Source organism: Aspergillus fischeri, genomic scaffold (assembly GCF_000149645.3).
Source record: "Aspergillus fischeri NRRL 181 1099437636249 genomic scaffold, whole genome shotgun sequence".
Taxonomy (NCBI): Eukaryota; Fungi; Ascomycota; class Eurotiomycetes; order Eurotiales; family Aspergillaceae; genus Aspergillus; species Aspergillus fischeri.
The window spans coordinates 783,998-804,129 of record NW_001509770.1 but is presented as its reverse complement, the minus strand read 5'-3'; the positions used below and the strand labels follow the sequence as shown (position 1 = coordinate 804,129).

The 20,132-nt window shown below is 50.7% G+C and overlaps 7 protein-coding genes across 7 annotated transcripts; 5 read left to right on the top strand and 2 right to left on the bottom strand.

Annotated features, from left to right (window-relative positions):
- Positions 1–179: 179 nt before the first annotated feature.
- On the top strand, positions 180–2,821 carry NFIA_010110 (cell division control 45 family protein; the record flags this gene model as incomplete). Its single annotated transcript, XM_001264226.1, has 2 exons — positions 180–944; positions 1,007–2,821. The coding sequence occupies 2 exons, from the start codon at positions 180–182 to the stop codon at positions 2,819–2,821; spliced, it is 2,580 nt and encodes an 859-aa protein (XP_001264227.1).
- Positions 2,822–3,691: 870 nt separating this feature from the next.
- Positions 3,692–5,247, top strand: NFIA_010100 (uncharacterized protein; the record flags this gene model as incomplete). Its single annotated transcript, XM_001264225.1, has 3 exons — positions 3,692–4,472; positions 4,521–4,984; positions 5,047–5,247. The coding sequence occupies 3 exons, from the start codon at positions 3,692–3,694 to the stop codon at positions 5,245–5,247; spliced, it is 1,446 nt and encodes a 481-aa protein (XP_001264226.1).
- Positions 5,248–6,052: 805 nt separating this feature from the next.
- On the bottom strand, positions 6,053–8,209 carry NFIA_010090 (polynucleotide adenylyltransferase; the record flags this gene model as incomplete). The annotated part of the gene is made up of 7 exons (XM_001264224.1): positions 6,053–6,254; positions 6,311–6,425; positions 6,469–7,078; positions 7,136–7,347; positions 7,414–7,788; positions 7,844–7,992; positions 8,061–8,209. 7 exons carry the CDS (start codon positions 8,207–8,209, stop codon positions 6,053–6,055), a joined length of 1,812 nt encoding a protein of 603 aa, XP_001264225.1.
- Positions 8,210–8,679: 470 nt separating this feature from the next.
- Positions 8,680–10,037, bottom strand: NFIA_010080 (homoserine acetyltransferase family protein; the record flags this gene model as incomplete). The annotated part of the gene is made up of 6 exons (XM_001264223.1): positions 8,680–8,753; positions 8,811–8,890; positions 8,941–9,088; positions 9,157–9,266; positions 9,341–9,836; positions 9,893–10,037. 6 exons carry the CDS (start codon positions 10,035–10,037, stop codon positions 8,680–8,682), a joined length of 1,053 nt encoding a protein of 350 aa, XP_001264224.1.
- Positions 10,038–10,999: 962 nt separating this feature from the next.
- NFIA_010070 (flavin reductase family protein) lies at positions 11,000–11,782 on the top strand (the record flags this gene model as incomplete). The annotated part of the gene is made up of 1 exon (XM_001264222.1): positions 11,000–11,782. The coding sequence occupies one exon, from the start codon at positions 11,000–11,002 to the stop codon at positions 11,780–11,782; it is 783 nt and encodes a 260-aa protein (XP_001264223.1).
- Positions 11,783–13,379: 1,597 nt separating this feature from the next.
- On the top strand, positions 13,380–16,988 carry NFIA_010060 (putative C6 transcription factor; the record flags this gene model as incomplete). Its single annotated transcript, XM_001264221.1, has 8 exons — positions 13,380–13,575; positions 13,636–13,953; positions 14,025–14,116; positions 14,178–14,226; positions 14,271–15,317; positions 15,386–15,486; positions 15,543–16,218; positions 16,282–16,988. The coding sequence occupies 8 exons, from the start codon at positions 13,380–13,382 to the stop codon at positions 16,986–16,988; spliced, it is 3,186 nt and encodes a 1,061-aa protein (XP_001264222.1).
- Positions 16,989–17,871: 883 nt separating this feature from the next.
- On the top strand, positions 17,872–19,977 carry NFIA_010050 (uncharacterized protein; the record flags this gene model as incomplete). The annotated part of the gene is made up of 1 exon (XM_001264220.1): positions 17,872–19,977. One exon carries the CDS (start codon positions 17,872–17,874, stop codon positions 19,975–19,977), a length of 2,106 nt encoding a protein of 701 aa, XP_001264221.1.
- Positions 19,978–20,132: the final 155 nt, after the last annotated feature.

Sequence of the window (20,132 nt, the reverse complement as noted above, 5' to 3'; positions counted from 1 at the left end):
AACAACAGGAACGATGGAGCCGATATAACGCGATTGAGTCTGGGCTCTTCCTAATTATACTCTGTTTGATTTTTCTTGTAAAGAGCAGGGCCTCTCGAAGGCCTGAAATTTATTCTTTTTTCTTGATTGTCGCCGGTTCCTTGGTCCGGGTTTGTCGTGCTCCCTTGAATTGCGCTGCAATGTATCTGCCTCGCCAACTCATATCGCACCTCTACCTACAACTTCTTCGATCCCATCATCCGCTCTCTCCTCCCGTGCTGGTCCTCGTAGCACTCGAACCCGATGCCCTCTGCGCTTGTCGAATCCTGACCGCCCTCTTGAAGCGCGACTATATCCCCCACAAGATCCAACCGGTAGCCGGATATGGCGATCTCGCACGCGCCGGCGAGGAGCTGGTCAAGCCTATGCAGACGCACAATGGGGGTAGTGGAGGCGTGGTCGTATGTCTAGGCGTGGGAGGCTTGGTGGATCTCAACGAGATACTCTGTCTGAGCAGCCCGGACGAGGAGGTGGAGGATATGGGAGGGGTGGAGGTATGGGTCTTCGACTCGAGGCGACCGTGGAATCTGAGCAATGTCTTTGGCGGGGAGGCAGCGGCGGCTTCGGCGGATGGAGGTGATGCCGCTTCGCGGCGGAACACGCGCGGTGTCGACAAGGGATGCATCACTCCGTCGTACAAATCGGGCGCGGGTGGTATTGTCGTCTACGATGACGGGGATATCGAGGAGGAGATGAGCGCGGAGAGGGAAGCATACTGCGCGCTGTTGGAGATGCCGGAGGTAGACGAAGATGAGGAGGATATTGACAGATCTGGCAGCGAGGATGACGAAGAGCATCCGTCCAGCTCGGGGTCCAAGAAGAGGAAATCGTGGTCGGGACGCGAAGACGAGGATGACTCTGACGAGAACGACGGCCCCCCGCGTCAGCGGCGGAGGAGTAATTCAGTATGTTTGCGGTCTTGCCCTCGTGTTTGCTTTTTGCTGTGATCTCTAACGTCCACGGGTAGGGGTCCTCCATTGCTTCATCTCCGAGTCGTCGGCCGAGGGACGAGCATAACTCCTCAAACTCTTCTCGCTCCGTGACACCGGGTTCAGATTCGCCGTCACCCGCGCTGCCGAGGCAGCCGTCTGCACGATCAATGAGGCGACGGCTGATTCGGCTCAAGAGGAAACATGAGAAAGTGTTACAGAAGTATTATTCCACCGGCACATCGTATTCCGAACCGATATCATCGCTTGTGTATTCTCTCGCATCCGAACTTGGTCGGGAAGATAACGACCTTCTGTGGTTGGCCATTGTCGGCGTCTCTAGCTTGGAACTCAGTGGTCGTACAATGTCTGGTGTTGGCATCTCCAATCCATCAGAGTCCGGAGGGTCTGCTGGCTGGGGTGGTGAACGGGGAGAGCGCGTTCGTCAAATATTACGAGACGAAGTCCATCGATTGAACCCGCCCGACCCATACGAGCGAGACAGAGATATTAGAGGGGAGATCAATGGCGTGATCCCCACAACTGCCAAATCGCCAACAGACAAGTCTATTCGATTATCTCCAGAACCCCGTTTCATTCTGGTCCGCCACTGGTCACTCTACGAAAGTATGCTACATAGTCCCTATCTGGCATCACGACTGCACGTTTGGACCGAAAATGGTCGGAAGCGATTGCACAAGCTCCTTGCGAAGATGGGAATCAGCTTGAGCCAGTGTCACCAGAACTACACTCACATGGATATGGAACTGAAGCGAGTGCTACGGCAACGCCTTCTCAAGTATGCACCTATGTACGGCCTGGAAGGACTCGTACCGCCCGACGCATCTGGTCATGTCTCCTCCCGCGAGGGGTGGGGCTTCGTGCGCTGCTGGGGCTGGAAAGCCTGTCTTTCCGCAACGGACGTGGGCGTCATTATAGGCGCGATCCTCGAGGTTGGGCCAGAGGAAGCCCCCGGCGCCACCTGGGACACAAAGCGCCTGTCGCGCCCCAAAAGCGCAAATGAGGGGAACGGCGCTGATGACTCCACCGAGTCTGATTTGTCTAGCCTTCTGCCGCGATTTTGGAGCGCATACGATGCTTTGTCGCTCACCTCAGAATCGCCCACCCTCCTCCTGAAAGCACTCCCGCTTGCTCAGCATCTTCACCGGGCCATTCTGCGTACCGGGACATCTCTACTATCGAAGCACCAAATTCGGCACCTGCGAGCATTTCGCATTGCTGTCGTTAAGGATGGCCCCGATGTCAAGCTTTTTACAAATCCTGGAGCTCTGACGAAATTGGCTCTCTGGATAGCTGAGGCGATCAGAGTCCAAGAGCGTGAGCGAGGCGACAGCGTAAAGATCGGAAAGAGGCGAGCGGCAGGGACTCCCTTGGTGCTGGCCGGCCTTGACGAAGACCGAGGCCTGTATGTCGTTGTCGGCACAGGTGGCGGCGGAGGTGTGATCGATTACGCGGCGATGCACAAGCGTCAAGAAGAACGCCGTAAGAAAAAAGAAGCTAAGGAGAAGAAGCAAAAAGAGCGCGAGGAACGTCGAGCTCAGCGCGCAGCCGAGCGTGCTCAACGCGGAAACGATGACAACGATGAAGCCGATGAGACAGAGGAGGAATCGGAGTCATCATCGGAATCCGAGTCGGAGTCTGAGGACGAGCTTGACATGCGCGGCAACAAGCACCTTCTGCGGAACCGATTCGGTATCGCCTTCCAGGAGGTAGTGCAGGAGACCAACACTCGAGTGCGCATCGACAGTTTCGAGCATTGTGTCGTAGAAGTCCAAAAGGAGGATCTGGGTGGCTTCCTCGAAGCTCTCAGCTTCCGCAGCGTCGTCGGTTAAAGTCCGAGTCTCGCTCCGTCCGCCTTGCTCAAATGAACTTGGCTGTTGTTCCCGTTGCTCGATATTTCCTCAAAGCTAATCCTGAATTCCTAACGATAAATTTGCGATGCGTTCTCTCTTTCCTTGCTGGTTGGCTCGCTGCTTGGGGTGAGGTTTCGGTGGTTTGGGTGAAATCGGTGTTCATTTCAATGGGATAAAAGAAGGAATATGTGTTCATGACCTGTTGGAAATCTGTTTGTTTGTTTTCCTTCTTTTGTGCTTTCCTCACTCGATTACAAGCATTTTTGCCATTCGCCTTGTCGATCACTACTCTCTTGACCATGGCCATCTTGCATATCCTCTGCACATGTCACGGCGTTGGCGGTGTTACAGACCGGGCTTGGATTCCGTTTACCCTTCCATTTTCTCATGATTGATTTATAGCTGTCAAGAGCAATGTCACCATCGGCGATCTTGTCTGTTGAATAGCATGTGCGACATGTCCTGCATTCATTAATAGAGCCATTTTTACTTTGTTGAAGGTGGTGATACAGCGACACCCTAAGGGGAAACTTAGATGGATGGACAAGTCTGACACTGTAATACGAACTAAGTTAACGGGGCTTATCTACAGAGGGTCCGGCCTCCCAAAGGCTTCTAAGCAAGTGCTAGGATTTCTGCTTTGTGCATGAAATATTTTTGTTTTGGGGGCTTCGGCGATTGCTCCGACCCAAGAAACGGAGTTTCCCCGCATATAAAATGCCCCCGCGATAGAGTCAATTGCCCGGGGTGTCTCCGTATGGGACTGAGTATTTGAGACAGCCGAGACGCTCAATTCCTTCATTCATATATAATGATCTTTTTTTATATGCTACGACCAAATAAACCGCCATGTCTTTCCCAAAAGAATATCCCGCGCTGCCTCGCGAAAGTACCTTGTCACAGCTTCCGCCGGAATACCCCGCAGACGCCCAGGAACAGATCGTACAGCTCCTCTCGACATCTTCGCTGAATCGCTTGGTCGTGCTGGACGATGACCCTACAGGCACCCAGACCTGCCACGATATCCCTGTACTCACCGTCTGGGACGTCCCGACGCTGATTAAGGAATTCCAGCAAGATTCCCCGGGGTTCTTTATTCTCACCAACTCGCGCGCTCTTCCCCCACTTGAAGCGGAGAAGCTCATCCGCAGCATATGTGAAAACGTGTTGGAAGCAGCCAGGTCCACGTCTCAGACCGTCGACATCGTCCTCCGAGGCGATAGTACATTGCGTGGCCACTTCCCACTAGAAGCAGACGTCGCGCAGTCCGTGTTCGGCCCTGCAGATGCATGGGTGCTGGCCCCCTTCTTCTTCCAGGGCGGACGGTACACCATCAACGATGTACACTATGTAGCCGAGGGGGAGAATCTGGTCCCAGCGGGATTGACACAGTTCGCCAAAGACGCGACCTTTGGGTACAAAAGCTCCAATCTGAGGGACTATGTCATGGAGAAAGCGCCTGGGCGGTTCGCCCCCGAGCAACTGCACTCGATCACAATCGAGGATATCCGAATCGGCGGGCCCGATGCCGTATTCGAGAAACTCACGAGTTTCCCCAAGGGAGGCGTCGTCATCGTCAACGCCGCAGCGGAGTCAGACATGCACGTTTTCGTCGCCGGTTTGCTACTGGGTACGTTCGAACGCTTTCTGTCACTGATCCAATACTGAGTAAGAACAGCCGAAAGCAAAGGAAAACATTTCCTCTACCGCACCGGCGCAGCCTTCGTCTCCTCCCGGCTAGGAATCCGCTCCATCCCACCCATCACAGCCCAACAACTGGCTCTCCCCTCCCCCCGGGAAACAGGCGGCCTCATCCTCGCCGGCTCCTACGTCCCCAAGACAACCGCCCAGCTCAAGGTCCTGACCGATACCCGCGGCGCAACCGGCGCCCTCGCCATCATCGAAATGGACGTCGCGGATCTGATCGCCTCCCCCGAAAGCGCGGAGCGCGTGATCCGCCGCGTCGTCCAGCAGACAGAGACGCACCTGCAGTCCGGCATGGATACGCTGGTCATGACGAGTCGGAAGCTGATAACGGGGCAGGATGAGCTCGACTCGCTGGCTATCGGGGCAAGAGTCGCAGAGGCGCTGGTTAAGGTTCTGCAGCAGATACAGGTGCGGCCGAGATATATCATTGCAAAGGTAGGGAATCGTGCATTGCGAAGTGAGAATTCTTCAGCTGATCGATTGGGTTGTTGCTGTAGGGCGGGATCACCTCTTCCGACGCTGCTACCAAGGGGCTTAATATCAAGCGGGCCATGATTGTCGGTCAGGCTGCGCCTGGTGTGCCGCTCTGGCGATGTGATGAGCCGACGTCCAGGCATCAGGGTGTCCCGTTTGTTGTGTTCCCGGGCAATGTGGGTGGGGAGTCGACGCTGTGTGAGCTGGTGGAAGCATGGAGCTGAGGATAGACGTCGTCTGTATGTATAGTCTCACAATGATCTGAATGCACTTATATCCAATTGAAGAGTCTACAACAAGTAAACTGATTTACAGATCGGGAATTGGATACTGGACTATGTGGCCCGTAGGCCACGCGGAATGTGTACCTTCATTCAACTAACCTAACCGGCACTTGAGCCAGATAATAACTGCGTAAAGGGACGGTGATATGTACAGCCACATACCATGTTTGCGTCAGACGGAAATCTCCACCATACCAGTATCAAACGCCGTGAGAAAAAAAGCCCGCCCATACTTAGTAATGCAGATATGTGCCATATTTAAATTTTGATGGCTCCAAGAGCGCCCTCTCGCAAGATTGCTGGAAAAGCGGCACCGAACCAAGAAATGTTTGTTTCGTTGCGTAGGATGGGGAACAAGAGAGGGATGAAGGCGGGAGAATAATGACGACCAACCTTGTTATCTGACCTCGATTGCGCTGTTCGTCGAGGTGAAGTCCAAGACGTTAATCAAGCGCGACCTGCAAAGGCAGAGTCAGCTGGAGTTAGTTGTTCACCAACACAATATCTTTGTTTGTTGGGATTTCAACTTCCATCAGTGGTTTAGGCGTCGTGTATCGTTTCAGTGAGAACATAATGGGGACCGGCCCCAACACGACGAGTAGTTCGGCCTCAGGTGAGGGATGCTCACGCAGGTGTTGGCGTACCGGAGACTCCGTTGGAGGTGACCTGCCGCTTTGCAGCTGGAATCGATGCGTCCTAGAAAGTAATTGAAATTAGTCAATCCAATGCCGGAACTCCAAGAGCATCAACGGAAATGCGAAATATCCGCTTTCGTCCGGTGACTCGTTTCCCGCTCGTTATCTTGTTTGACTCTCTTGCATGCACTTACGTCCAAGGATTCGATACTTCGCTTTTGAGCGCCTGCTTCGGGTTTCTTGATGATCTTCTTCTTGGGGCGCGTGGGACGGGTTTCTCCCGGTTGGAAGACATCGTCGGGAAGATCAAAGCTGGTTCTCAAATCAAAACATATTCAACGAAGAGAGGGAATTATGTTTAGACTTACTTGCGAACGTGAGTGATGGAGAGATCATTAATGCCGGGTTGGTATCCTGCCCACGAAGTACATGTAGATTTAAAAATCTGGGCATCCGTAGATATGTCCAGCGAACGGGAGGCACCTTCTACAGTCAGCTAGCTCTCGAGGTCAAGCGCCATACATACCTGGCTCCAATGGCTTCAACTCCAAGCCGATATAATACGTCGTGGTGTAAATGATATGGCTATCACCATTTGCGCTCTTCTCACCGACAGGCTCAACCTCGGCATTCTCAACTCCGCTGAGAGCTGCGGCTTGGTGTGCAGCATCTTTCCTTTCATCTGTGGTCTCCGTCTTCGTACCTTTGTCCTGATACTTGGTAGAACCGTTCTTTACGGCCTCTGCTTCCTCTTCATTGGAGACGATATGCACTCTCTCAAAGCCTTTTGGAAATGGGTGAGCCACCGCGATGGTAGGCTTGCGATCCAACGCTCCGACGAGGTGTCTGATCTTGGATTCGACAAGACCAGACCACACCGCTTCCGCTTCCTTAGTTCTGCTTGAGGCAGTGATACTAAGATAGTATTTGTAATCCTGCGTGAAAAATGAGTGCCGTGCAAAGAGATCATTCCAAGTCAATTGCTTCAGGAAAATCTTGTCTACAATATCACCTCCCCGCTGGAGCTCGCGAAGGATAACCGCCTTTGTGGACATTGAGATGTTGTGCGTCGCACACATCGATGGATACGCGGGGGTGATGATAGGCATAAGGTGGAACCGGTCACCATGGTAAATCTATCATTGATGTCAATATCGCGAAGAATGCGGCGCAGTGTCCTTCGTTGCCCTTACCTTGGGATTCCAGACCTTTATCTGTAGAGGTCCGTCCTCGATTGGCTTTAGCAAGACAGGCTGGGGCCACGCCCACTTGTTCATAATGCGGAAAAACTTGCCGACGATCACAGACCCGGTAGCGTGTGGATATAACTGACAGACTCGTGCTACTAGCATGGCCCAAGCGACACCACCCGGGAATCCTACAATATTGGAGTAAATGGCCCGGCCTGTAAGTCGGTGTCAGCATGTTTGCCGAGAGATGATGAGAGGAGAGACAGATGGGATGTCCTTACGCTGAGCCCAGAGCTTGATTGCGCGTAGAGCAAGACGAAACGTCTTTTGCTGGGGGACCAGTTCCAAAATCTCATCTGTGACACGAGTTCCGTTCAGCGACCGCACCTCCTTCTCGTCAAGTCCCCTGAGGTAATCATTATTCTTCAAGTCGAGATTGAGAGGGACCGACGACACAATCAAACGGGCAAAGATGAGATCGATACTGATACCGGACAACTCCAGCTTGATGATCGGGACGAAGGCGTCGGGAACTGGTGTCATCTTTTCGATCGCCCCGGGAGGAGCCATCTTCTCGAGCACTGGGGGAAAGTCTGAGAAGAAATCGTCAATGAGGACATGCTTGGGGCCGACCACGAGTGTATCAATATCCGAGCCTATCGCGTTGTCAATATCACAACCATTGTGATGAAACACTTCCGCGCTACTGACCAGGACCATAGACACCCAGGCGATAACTTCCATAAGTGAAAATCTTTCCACCTGCTGCCTCGACTGCTGCAGGGGACAGCCCCTTCTTTCGGCTGACGACCTTGACAAACTCATGGGTTACGCGTTGAATGAGCTGGAGAACTTGTTTCCTACGCGATAACAGACATGGTGTCAGCGCAAACATCAACAAGGAGAGATGTAGCTAAGTTGATCCCACCTCCGCTCTGTCTCCGCGGGACTTTCGAAGTTGTTCTGGGCCTTGAGCTCCGAGATCAAATCATCGTTGGCAGCGAGTTCTTCGGAAGTCGGGAGCGCTGTTGAGATAGGAGGAGTAACTCCCCACTGACGAACTGGTGGTGTTGACATCTTGTATCCAGCTTGAGTTGACCAAAATCATGCAGTTGCGCCGTGTAGGCGTCAGCGGGAAGCGGCTAGATAAAGAGCAAGAGGATTCGCTAGAGAACGAAGCAGAAGGGAAAATAGAACGACACAGAAGCAAATTAAATTATGAAAGGAGTAGAAGAGCACTTGTAGAGGAAGGAAAAACAAAGGAAGGACTGAATTGATGAAAACAACTACAGGAGATCGAATTGACCCAGTGAATAGTTGCAATCAAGATGAGGAGTTCCAGGATTATTCACGATTGTATGCTGACTTATCAGACTCTTATCACATGATGCTCACCATTGCCACAGAATGGATAAATCACGTGATATTGATTTACTTGAGCATTTGCAGTTCAAATTGAACAATGAGCAGTAATAATGTGCTAATCAAACTGCAACACAAAATGAGCCTACTTGAGCTGATATCCGTCACTATGTCAAACTCAGAATCTACAGAAAGTCCGCCAGTTGCTCGTCCAGCCACTTAACATCATCTTTGCTGTCTCCAGGACCACCAGCCCAGTCTGTGTTTGAGGATCGTCAGAAATGTCTCGCCAAAAGTCAGAATAGGATCAACTTACGACCCCAGATAGAAGGAATGATACGAAGAGTTCCAATGCCAGATTGCATGCAGGAGACTTCATGTTCGGAGTCCTCGGGACTGTGCAGTGACATTCAGCATTAGACGCCAAAGCTCGAAGCATCACTTACGGGAAATATAGATCAGTTTTTCCTGGCATCACCAGGGTCTTGGCCTTGATTGAGGCGATAGCCTTCTCAAAATTACCATTGTATGGTTCCTGCTGGGACACGTCTCCATTCTGCCAGGTCTGAAGCATCACCAACAGATTATCTGGGTCTTATCCACCGGGATCACTCGTCAACGGAGCCAGTTCGGAATATGCTCAGTGTCTGCGGACGGCTTACCTTTGGACAAAGCCCACTTCTCCCAGAAGCTTTGCATAAAGTCCTCCAGGTCCTTGTAGCCGAGTGCTGTCTCGTACAACTTCTCCCGGTAGAAGGCCTGGCTGAAACCCCTATCCAGACATGATCAATCAGCTCCGCGTCGTTCGATGTTATAGAGGGTTGTTTTGTTCGGAAACCAGCTTACCAGCCAGCATACACTCTAGCAAAAGCTTTCAACCCAATATCTCTGTCCTCAGCACTCCATATCCCCAGAGTCTGATCGGCCTTTAGATGGCCAATCTTCCCCGAACCCGCCGATGGGACGCGCTTCGCTGCAAGCAAAGCGCTCTTTACGCCCTCCAAAAACACCTGGTTATGCAGCGATGTTTTTGCTGACCCGCAAAAAGGAATTGCAACATCCATGAACTCAGGATACTGAGTCGCCCATTGATAGGTCTGTGCTCCTCCCATTGACCAGCCGATCACTGCACGTAGATGCCGGATTCCAAAGTGCTCTATGACAAGCTTGTGCTGGGCGCGAACATTGTCGTAGAATGAGCATTTCGGAAATGGACCAGCATTGGGCTGGTTGGATGGAGACGAGGACTGGCCGTTTCCGAAGAGCGCAGGTATGATGATGAAATACTTCTTCGGATTCAGGACTTTGTCTTCTCCTATAAGCCAGAAGTTGTCTGATATCACTTGGTGAAGGTCAGTATAACAGACATGTGTGTTTTCTCTGACAGTATCTACGTACTCCCGGAAAACCATGTGGGGTAGACAATTGCGGGGGAGCTTGGGTCTCCAAACGTCTTGTACGCAAGATGTGCATCACGTATCTTCTCCCCACTCTGCAGTTCCCAGTCTCCTAGCTTAAACGTCTCGTAATCTTGGTCAGTCATGTTGGGTGCCAAGTTGGAGAGGGCAGATCTGGAAAATAGCTGTGATTTGGCTGATAATGTCAGATGATAGGAACGCCTCTGAGAATCTACCGGTTCAAAGTTCAGCGATGAGCAGAGATTCATCTACATATTTATAGTCTCCTCGATGATACCAAGGACTTAATTGGAGACACATTGCAGTGTCATGAGGCACAGGCTCGTTTGGATTGGTAACACCGACGGTATCCCATGTTGCGATTGATAATAAGATCAGGGCACCTTGTCGAGAAGAAAGTATGCCTATCTAATCAATGCACACTATTACGTAGCGGATACGAAGACCAACAAGGACGTTCTATAAGCTGAAATAGTGGTCTACTGTTTTGCTTCGCTATCGAGATGTTGACGCATCTATCTACTTCATGGTCTAGAGTCTCCCTTATCGGGTTGATCCAGGAGAAGAGACAGCTCCCCACTTGGGGTGGCCTCGGGTATCCTGTTCAGATGAAATCGGCCCGGCGATCGGCAGTGAAGGCATATTTCCACGCCCCTTTTAAACGAATTATGGTGATGAAGGGGGTGGAAATTAGGTCATTATAATATATATGTTCCGTGGAGTTAGTGCTGGTCCAACACTCTGGACGAATAAATATCGAGGAGTCTGCCCCAATCGACAGAAAGCACTCGCGTGTTAAGGAACCTCTTGAAGAAGTCTTTGTCTAGTCTGTAATGAGTCGTACAATTCCATATCGGGCGTTGCGAGTTCAAAGATCATTGCATACACAATTGTACGTTGTCCTACCACCATTTGCACACTGAGGGGATGTCGTCTCGGGAAGGAATCTCGGCAGCAAGTCGGTGTTACAAAAGGGGAGAGCGTGCGACTTGCTAATAAGTTACGCAGAGGGTGTCGGGTACAATCATATCTTCCTTGGGCGATTCATATATCCCATTACTATCGGTCTTTTCATCAATCTGCTACGATGTTCAAGGTCGGCGATGATTTCGACAAGATTCAGGCTTCCCGACCTGACTTCAAGCGTGATGCGCCAGTCACTTTCTCTAAGCCCCCGAATCCAAACTGGAAACAAGGCGACGGTGCCAATGATGGTGGAGAGAGTCTGAAGAAGAATCACGTCGAAATCGACCCATACGAAGAAGGACGACCGGTATCATCAAACTATAAGCTGTTAATCTCGGGAATTGTCCCAAGACCCATTGCGCTTATCAGCACCAGATCCAAAGATGGAAAGACGACGAACTTGGCCCCGTTCAGTTATGCTCAAGTCATCAATCACGACCCTCCTCTTTTCACTGTTGGATTCGTTGGCTCGCTTGAGAAGGCAAAGGACTCGCTGAGGAATATGGTCGAGTCGGGTGAATGTGTGATTAATATAATCTCTGAGCATTTTGTCGAGGCAGCCAACGCGACCGCTATCAATACACCGTACGGAGTCTCTGAGTGGGAGATTTCCGGGCTGCACCAAGCGCCTTGCTCTGTCGTCCAAGCTGCCCGTGTCAAGGAGTCAATGTTCTCAATTGAAGGCAAGCTCGTCGAGACTAAGGAGTTCCAGAGCAGAACGACGGGTAAGACAACGGGCACTCTGGCTATTATCGAGGGGGTCCGGTTCTGGGTGAGGGGTGACGCTATCAACGAGGACAAGAGCATTATCGACCTCAAGGTCCTGAAGCCCATCAGTCGGCTCGGAGGTATCTCTTATGGGCGTACCACTGATGCCATCGAAATTCCGAGGCCAAACTTCTAGATGACTGTACAGCACTTCAGCGGGATGAAGGTGATTTCTGTCGGTTCGCGGGTAGAGGCCATAAGATATAGACATGCTTATCACATCCTAGATTTCTTCACTCAGAGTCAAGTCGAGCCCTTCTCATAACCTGTGCTCTTCGGTGTTCTGTTGATAGATAGGCGCGCAAATATGGCATGTCGCAGATCTCGCCTTGTTCCCGGCTCAATTGTGACCATTGAGAGCACAAGTGGAGATTCACAGGCCATAGAAGTTTGCGTTTCAAATTCGGTCAAAGCTCGGTCCAGCAACATGCCACTGTACAAAATTAGATGGCTCGGTTCACACCACGGTACGTGGGGAATAAAGATTATCGACGCCTCCACCAGCGGATTTGTTGAGGGCTTCTAGCCTTCCATGTAGGCTTCGAGGCTCGTTCCATTGTCCGATTGTGGAACTCGGACTCACTCCGTTTCTGAGTCCATTGAGCCATGGCCCATGGGAAGCCTCCTCCCCCATGAACTAGTGATCCTGTCAATCCATTATTTCCCCATTCTCCGGCTAAATTCGTCTTCTTCTCCAAATGAAGAGAATTCTCTCCGACGGCTGGCCCCTGCAGGAACAGAAGCTCAACACTGAGATCATGCAACAGGTACACTTCTTGATCCTTAATATAGTAGCTTCTAACTCTCGTGAAAGCGTATGAAAAGCCGACGAACCATGTACCTGTTGGACCCGCAGACTAGAGAAACGGGGGATCTACAGAGTCGCAGAAAATAAGGAAGTATTCGGTTCATTGCTTAGATCGATAGTAGCTGTATGCTGGACCCAGTTTGGATAGATCAATACATATTTGAATCACGGGACAAGCAGATGTAGCATCCAGAACCATGGGGAGGGTCACATGGTGGTCCCTATTTTTTTGGGGCCCCCAGCCTGGGCGCGGGAGACGGAGAACACCTTACCTGCCTTACCTATCCTCCATCCATACGTGTCTGCTCTCTGCCTAATTTTGTCTACCTGTGTCTTTTTACATTTGATACCATTTCAGTTTTCTCACCCTGTCATTTTACATCGGAGCGATCAAACCATTCTTCGAGCAGGTCCGGCGTCTTTTTGAACCAGTGTGGCCAAGCATTGCGCAAATAAGGGCACTCGACCTCGGCCATCCTAATTCAGAACAAAAGCATTGTCGCTTGAGATGAGCTACGGAAAAGCAATGGTTATAATCGCTGACTGTACGAGTAAAGATAATTTTTGACCAATACACGACCTATAGTCCTGCTGACGCATTATTTAGAATAATCATTGTGCCGTGCCCTTCCCCTCACCTCCCACATCCCGACCTTGCGATCTTGCGCCCGCCGCAAAGTTGGATAACGTCCATGGAGTTTTCTCTTCTGCTCGTGCTCCGTCCCATCGATCATCCTCATCTGCGTCGCCGGAATCTACGAAAATCCTAGCTCTCCCCGCTAACTCCCTGAGATCTGACTCTCGGTCTCGATCGATTGCTCCAGCGTCGGGAAGAATCAACTACCTGATGTGACATGTGTTGTGACCACGGATGAATATTCGCTCGCAATGAGCCATTCGTCTCCTGTGAAGAACGGCGGCAGTAATGTTCATCCTGCAAGGCAAATACGTTTTGTCTCAAGCGATGGACAGCCCCAGCCCAAGCGCCGTCGAGTCAATGCGGCGTAAGCTTGCCTTCGTGACAAATGTTCTTTACGGGGCTAACCGTAGCCTTATTGGTGGATTCTATAGGTGTCGGACATGTCGCAAGCGGAAAATAAGATGCTCTGGTGAACAGCCAGGTGAGAAGCTGACGCCGCACTTATATTTATCGATGCTATTACTGACAACCTGTCCTCTAGTGTGTCAAACTTGCGTGGATTACAAACATGTCTGTTTAGGATATAGCGAACCCTCGACTCACGTTCGGACGCATTCAGAAAACGCATCACAAACGCCCAGCCTCACCCCTCTACCCTCTGCTAATGAGAGACCAAATCCTCGAACGGTCAAGAGTCAAAGTCCAGATGGTCCTTCACAGTATAAACAACCCGCAGGCGGTGGCCTGGACCGGAAGGTCGATCATGCAAGCTCTCAGGATGCCCTTGCATCGAGAGAAACACCCTCGAGCAACATCCGTGAGTCGGAGCACAATACAACCGGAGCAAGTCCGGAAAGCAGTACGTTATATTGGAGAAACCCGATCACAATTGGTATTACTGGCTGTGTTAACTCACATTATCTTCAAAAGGTCGCACCTCCCTAAGCTCAAGCCATCGCACCCACGTTCCTTATTTTAGATATTTTGGGCCGACAGCCATTGTTCCCGGCTTCAAACAGATGGTTAGTGTTTTCGCCTGGTCTCTTGCTGCGGGAGCTTCCCATTTGCTTATTTTGCCTGCAGGTAGTACAGGTGCGCGGGTCTCGCAAAAGCAATACGTCGTTGTCTTCAGGTATGCATCCAATCCATTTCGTGCTTATGACCTCCTGTGGCTAGTGTTTTCGCTTGCTTCTGACGGTTCGAGCGATATCATAGAGTCCCTTTCGCCTCTTCGAAGTCCAAAGTCTGCAAACGTGGGCATCGGTCATATAGATTCGTTGATCGATAACCGTGAGTTCCGAGACGCGAATACCATTCCGTTCTATGACCGAGAAGATACTTTACCTGTCAGCAACCTGGTCATGCACCTTTGCGACTTGTTCTTCGTTCATCTGGGCTGCAGTTTCCCATTCTTGCAGCGAGATCGGTTTCTTCGCGACCTAAAGGATAAGAAAGTTGATACCATGCTCGTTGACGCAGTCTGTGCTTTGGCTGCGAGATTTTCGCCACACCCACTACTGGGCCCTCCTCAGGCGCCGTCTATCGATGGCTCAGAGTTGCAGACTGACGTGAAGAACTCAGACCGCGGTCAGGCATTTGCCCATAGGGCAATGGGCGCCTTGGTCGACTCGCTTTCATGCCCCACGCTTTCTGTTGTTCAAGCCTGTCTTTTGCTGGCCTACGAACAATTCGGATCGAATCATGACAGTGGTCTCTGGATGTATCTAGGTATTGCCATTCGAATGGCTCAGGATCTTGGAATGCAGAAGCTGCAGGGACTGCAACACAGCTATGGGCGGAGGGGCGTGACTCCAAGTGCAGTTGTGTCTGGACGGGCAGGGCAGCTACGGGAGGAAGAATATGATCAATGCGATGATGCTCAAGTTCCTTTAAGCCCCAGCGCCGAGATGAAGCATAGTGAGGACCATCGCGCCTGGGAGCGTGGAAAAGTCGACACGTTCTGGAGTATTTTCTTCCTGGATCGTGTAATCTCCTCTGGTACTGGGAGGCCAGTCACGCTACGCGACGAGGAAATAGAGTTATGTTTCCCGCTACAGTCGGAATCGAAACTATCGAACGGCTGGCCTGCACCGTTCCCACCACTCATTCGCATAATACACCTTTACGGAAGAGTGACGGATCTGATCAATGGTATTCAGGATGCAAACCATGTCACAACAGAGACATTGAAGAGACTTGCCGGGATGGAAAGTGATCTGACAGGTAGGCGGTCATCTTTTCTCTTCCTCCCCTATCATCTGGTCCCTTCGTAGGCTTACATATTTTTCCAGGCATCTACCAGCGATTGTCACCCAGACTGCATTTTAATGCGGCCAATTTCCAGGCGTACGTGAAAGCGAAAGAAGGAACAAATTTCATACTTCTCCATTTTGTAAGATGATTTCCAACATCCACATTATTTCGGCTCTTGATCTAACATACATGAAGTGGTTTCACACCCTCATCGTCCTCCTTCACCAACCGACTCTCCTGAATTCGTTCGGCGGTACAATACAGCATCTCTACCCAAACAGCAGAGAATTGTCGATGTCCTCAGCCAAGACAATAGCCGACATTCTATCTTTCTCTGAGCTTGTTGATGGGAAGAGCTTTATCGGCAATCCATTCACGAGTCAGCCAATGTACATCGCTGCTTGCGCCTTTCTCATGGAGAGCGCATATTATTCGTCGCCCCCTTCGAGGTCGGGTTCCCCTCCGTGTCAACCGCTTCTCAATGACCAGTCTAGTGGCTTCGTGATGCCAAACATGGACTCTCCTTCGGGACGAAAGTCGAGCGCTAAGCATATACTTCTCGCTTCCGCTGCCCGAGAAAACTATCAGCGGTGCTACAAAGCCCTCAAGGCTCTTGAGACATATTGGGAGGGTACTAGGTATATTCTAACCGTTCTAGATCAGAAGGCTAAGGGTATCGTTGATCCATTACTCTATACTGAAGAGGAGATGGAAAATGCAACTGAGACATTTCCACTTCCGCCCTCCGCAGCTTCCACCTACCGACAAGCAAAGTCACCATTGAGTGCCACTATTGAGCCAAAAAAGGCTGCAAGTGCTGCAAATTCCTCTGCACAAGGCAGAATATCACCGAGGATTGACCCGGGGCAAGGTATGACAATCATGACATATTGGCACTTACCACAAAATGCGATAGCTAACGTATTTCTGCTAGCCATTGGATGGGCTCTTACTGGAGCCACCAACTCTTCTCAACCAAATCTCAGCTTGTTATACCAGATGCCAGCTTCCCAAGCCGATTATGACTCGAATAGACCTACCTATTCTTCTCAGTATAGTCACAGCTACCCCAATCTGTCGGCTCAAGGTTCGAGCTCGTATACGCAGTCAGTGGAAACGACGCGGGCTTCAGGCGGGGCACGATGTTCATCAATCTCTAATGGACCCGCGAAATACGGTTCGCTTGTCCCTCCTGGACGAGTTGCTGCTTCTGATGTCAATCTTCTACTGGGCCTAAATACATCATATTCTAACCGAACCGATAACACATCGAATACTCAACCAACTTACACCCAGGGCCTCACCTCTTCGCCTTCGTCTCAACTGCAACCTCATACCTCTCACTACAGTTACACCATGGCGTCTGCACAGAGCGAACGGCATGCAGGTAGCAGCCATATAAACCCACAATCGACACATCTACAATCCAACATGGGCTCGAACTTCGGTGGGGTCTTTATAGAAAGCCAGGATGTCGATGTGAATGCTCTCCAACAACAAGAGCACTTTCCATTTCCCTTCAATGGTGAAATTCTACCTTACCTTGAATATCTACCGCAAGATGTCCTCCATTACTTTGAGGAACAACAAAATTACCCTCTGATGAGCGCAGACGAAAATCATACCCGACCTTCGGAATGAATTCATGTCACTATTGTTGCATACATCTGACGACTGTATGAATATACGACCGGTAGTTTGTCACCTTCGGTCATGATTGAGTGAAAGAAAGCCACTTCCAACACCTTGGCATTGCATATGCATTCTATTTAAGCGTAATCTGCTATTTACTTCGTTCTGCATTAGTCATGCTTCAATTCAGCGAGCAAGCATTTATGAAGGTAGTCACAAGTGAACCCTCGTCATGCATTGTAACTATCTGACTGGGACAATCTATATTACCCTTGCGACAGTGTACTGATCGCATTCTGTATCTATATTCTGAATTCAAAGTCATGTCCCAAGTTGAGCCCATCGGTCAATCTCAATAGATGTGACCATCACTTGTAGTGAGCGCTGAGCATGCAGACGGCCCTACGTTTATGGGTAGATGCTCAACTGCTATTCCTATCTTTGGAAATTCTCAAATCGAATACTGAGTAGATGACCTGTCAGATAACAATTAAAGGCCCCTGTGGAGATTTCATCTATCGAACGAAACCTTGCGCCAAGCAGTGCTGATCTAGGAGGTTGACCAGCCACTAAGGTAGAGTAGACCGCCATCTCTCCATGCATGGTTGCCCTGCACAACCAGAGGATGAAAAACACCAGCAACAACTCATCAGGTGGTTGCTGTAAGGACGACCGTTTCTTCATCAAAGTGATGCTCAATTTATTCCATCTACTCTATCTTCAAGAGAACAGTTATGCATCTCCATCTTCAAACATCTTTCGTTGATGATTTGCATGTTTAGCAGCGTTGTTTACTTATAGATACCTGCGTCCGATAAGACGCATTCCCCAACATTAAAGTCGACCAACAGCACACACATTCTTGATTCCTTGCGCATTCCATGTCTTTATTATGGAGGATATATCCGACGCCCCTCATTTGACCGAATTTGCCAATTTCACTCCAAACGAACCGCTTTTCGGCTCAAGCCCTTCAGCCGACGGACTAGCCCCCATCAACGGGACAAGAGCGGCTTCCCACGAAGATTCACCACATCGCGAGGAAGAAAGACGACTGAGCGACGATGCTCATATGTCTGTTCAGGACTGCGGGTACAATTCATCGGAATCCTCAACGCAACACTCCACGAGCGATACATCTGGTCATGACCTGGATGATGACGACTTAGCTCCATTGGACTCGCGTGCATCCAGTCGCTCTTCGATCTCCTCTATCCCCGATTCGGTGCTGATCCACCCCCCAAGCGAGCTGAAGCCTGCGATCGGCTGCGGCGCAGATGAGCGAATCCGCCACTCCTGGATCAATCAAGATAACCCCGGTCATGGCAGAATGGAGGCACAGTTCAAGTCTATACAAACAATCAGGCAACGGGAGGCTGCTTTCCGGAAGCCCAGTTCTGTGCGCGCTATGCAGATGCATACGGAGGATGAGGATGATGACGAGTTCCTCACCCCGCCCAAGCGGAGGGGCGGACATCGGATGTCGGATATCTCAATTCGTTCGGCGGGGTCGTCTCCGCTTAAGAGATCACCTTATTACTCGCCTACCGGGTCTACGGGGAGGCAGAAAGTTAAGAAGGAGTATCCGCTTGTTTTGCTTCACTGCACCTTGCTTCCTCCTTCGCTGCCTGTGCCAGGTTTGATTGGGTACCCGGACCAGAAGATACTGAGAGAGGTGCTGCCTCCGGAGTACTGGAGAAGATGGAAGTTGCTGGAGGAGAAGGTTGGTTCCAGCGTGATTCGTGACCGGGGTGTGCTCATTTCTCACCCGGAGGATATGTATGATCTGCTTGAGGAACGATTGCTGGAAAGTCTGGAACTCCAGCGTCCACGGCTCCATCATGGCCACTTTTTGGGACATGAGGACACGGAATCGGAGAAGGGTGACCAGTCGGCCACAGATGATAGTGCTACTGATGATGAGCAAGGAGAAGAGTGCCCTGATTGTGGAGGACGATTCCCAAGGCACGATTCGAGTAGGAAGTGGGAGATCAAGGTTTTCGCCGCAAACGGGCTGATGAGAGCTGGTGCCTGGGCTGCAGCCTGGAAGGAGATGGAAAAGGTGGATGTCGAAGTCGGCCTTTGGCTGCCGTCTGAGATTAGGCGGGAGCTGGAAAAGCGACTTTTGGACAATGATCGCCCTAGCACTGATCTTAGGCTACAGGTGCCGCAACTCAGGGAGCCCGCCACCAGCATCACCGCAGAGCTGTATGATCAACCGTCGCGCGCGAATACACCTACCCCATTGATTCATGAACCAAGATTATTTGCTCCTGAGGAGCCTGCCCGCCCCTCATCTCCTGCACCAGCAATTACAACGCCAGCGAAGGCTCCAGGCATGCCGCCCCCAACGTATTCTCCGAGGCCAGTGGAAGATATCGACCTGCAAACGCTGCTCATCAACTACATCCGGGTCTTGGCTAGTGACCGTCGCAACGTGACAATTGTCCTTTTAAGTGTGCTGGCGGTATACCTTGCCCTTGGGGTCAAACCTCAAACCTCCTCTTCGCATCTTCGACCATTTCCCGGGGATATGTTTGAATCCATTTCTGCGCTCTCATCTACCGTTTCAATGGAGCAACATCCGACTCCGAGCTGGACAGACCAGCCGAGCTTTTCTACTGTGCTCTCTTTAACGGCAGCAGAACCTGCCATGACTGTTGAAACTTCCACTCTTCAGAAAGAAACCGTGAGGGAAGAGACCAGCTCGAGAACCTCTCAGGCTATTCCTTCAGCGGCTTCTGAATCTGTTACTGTATCGTCCTCCAGCACTGCTGCTCCCACGCCTCAGATTTCTGCTCCAGTATCTTCCACAACAGCATCTTCCAAGAGTGTTGCTAATTCGAAAAGTTCGGAAGCTAGATTGCAGGAGGTAGAAACATCTCCTGCAAATCTAGATCTGGTGATTGAGCGGTCTGAACCCACGTGTCCGGCGATGCGATCAGCAAAGGATGAGATAGAGACAATCGCGCCAACGGATTTGGCGGCTGACTTCTGAGATGATGACTGATTGAATGATTTGAAAGATAATTTGACAAGATACTGATGATGGTACGACATGATGGATTCGATTTACTGCGACGCTTATGGATCTATGTGGAGTTTGTTCCTTGATTGTTCATCATTTCCCCCATTCAGAGCGTGCATTCAATG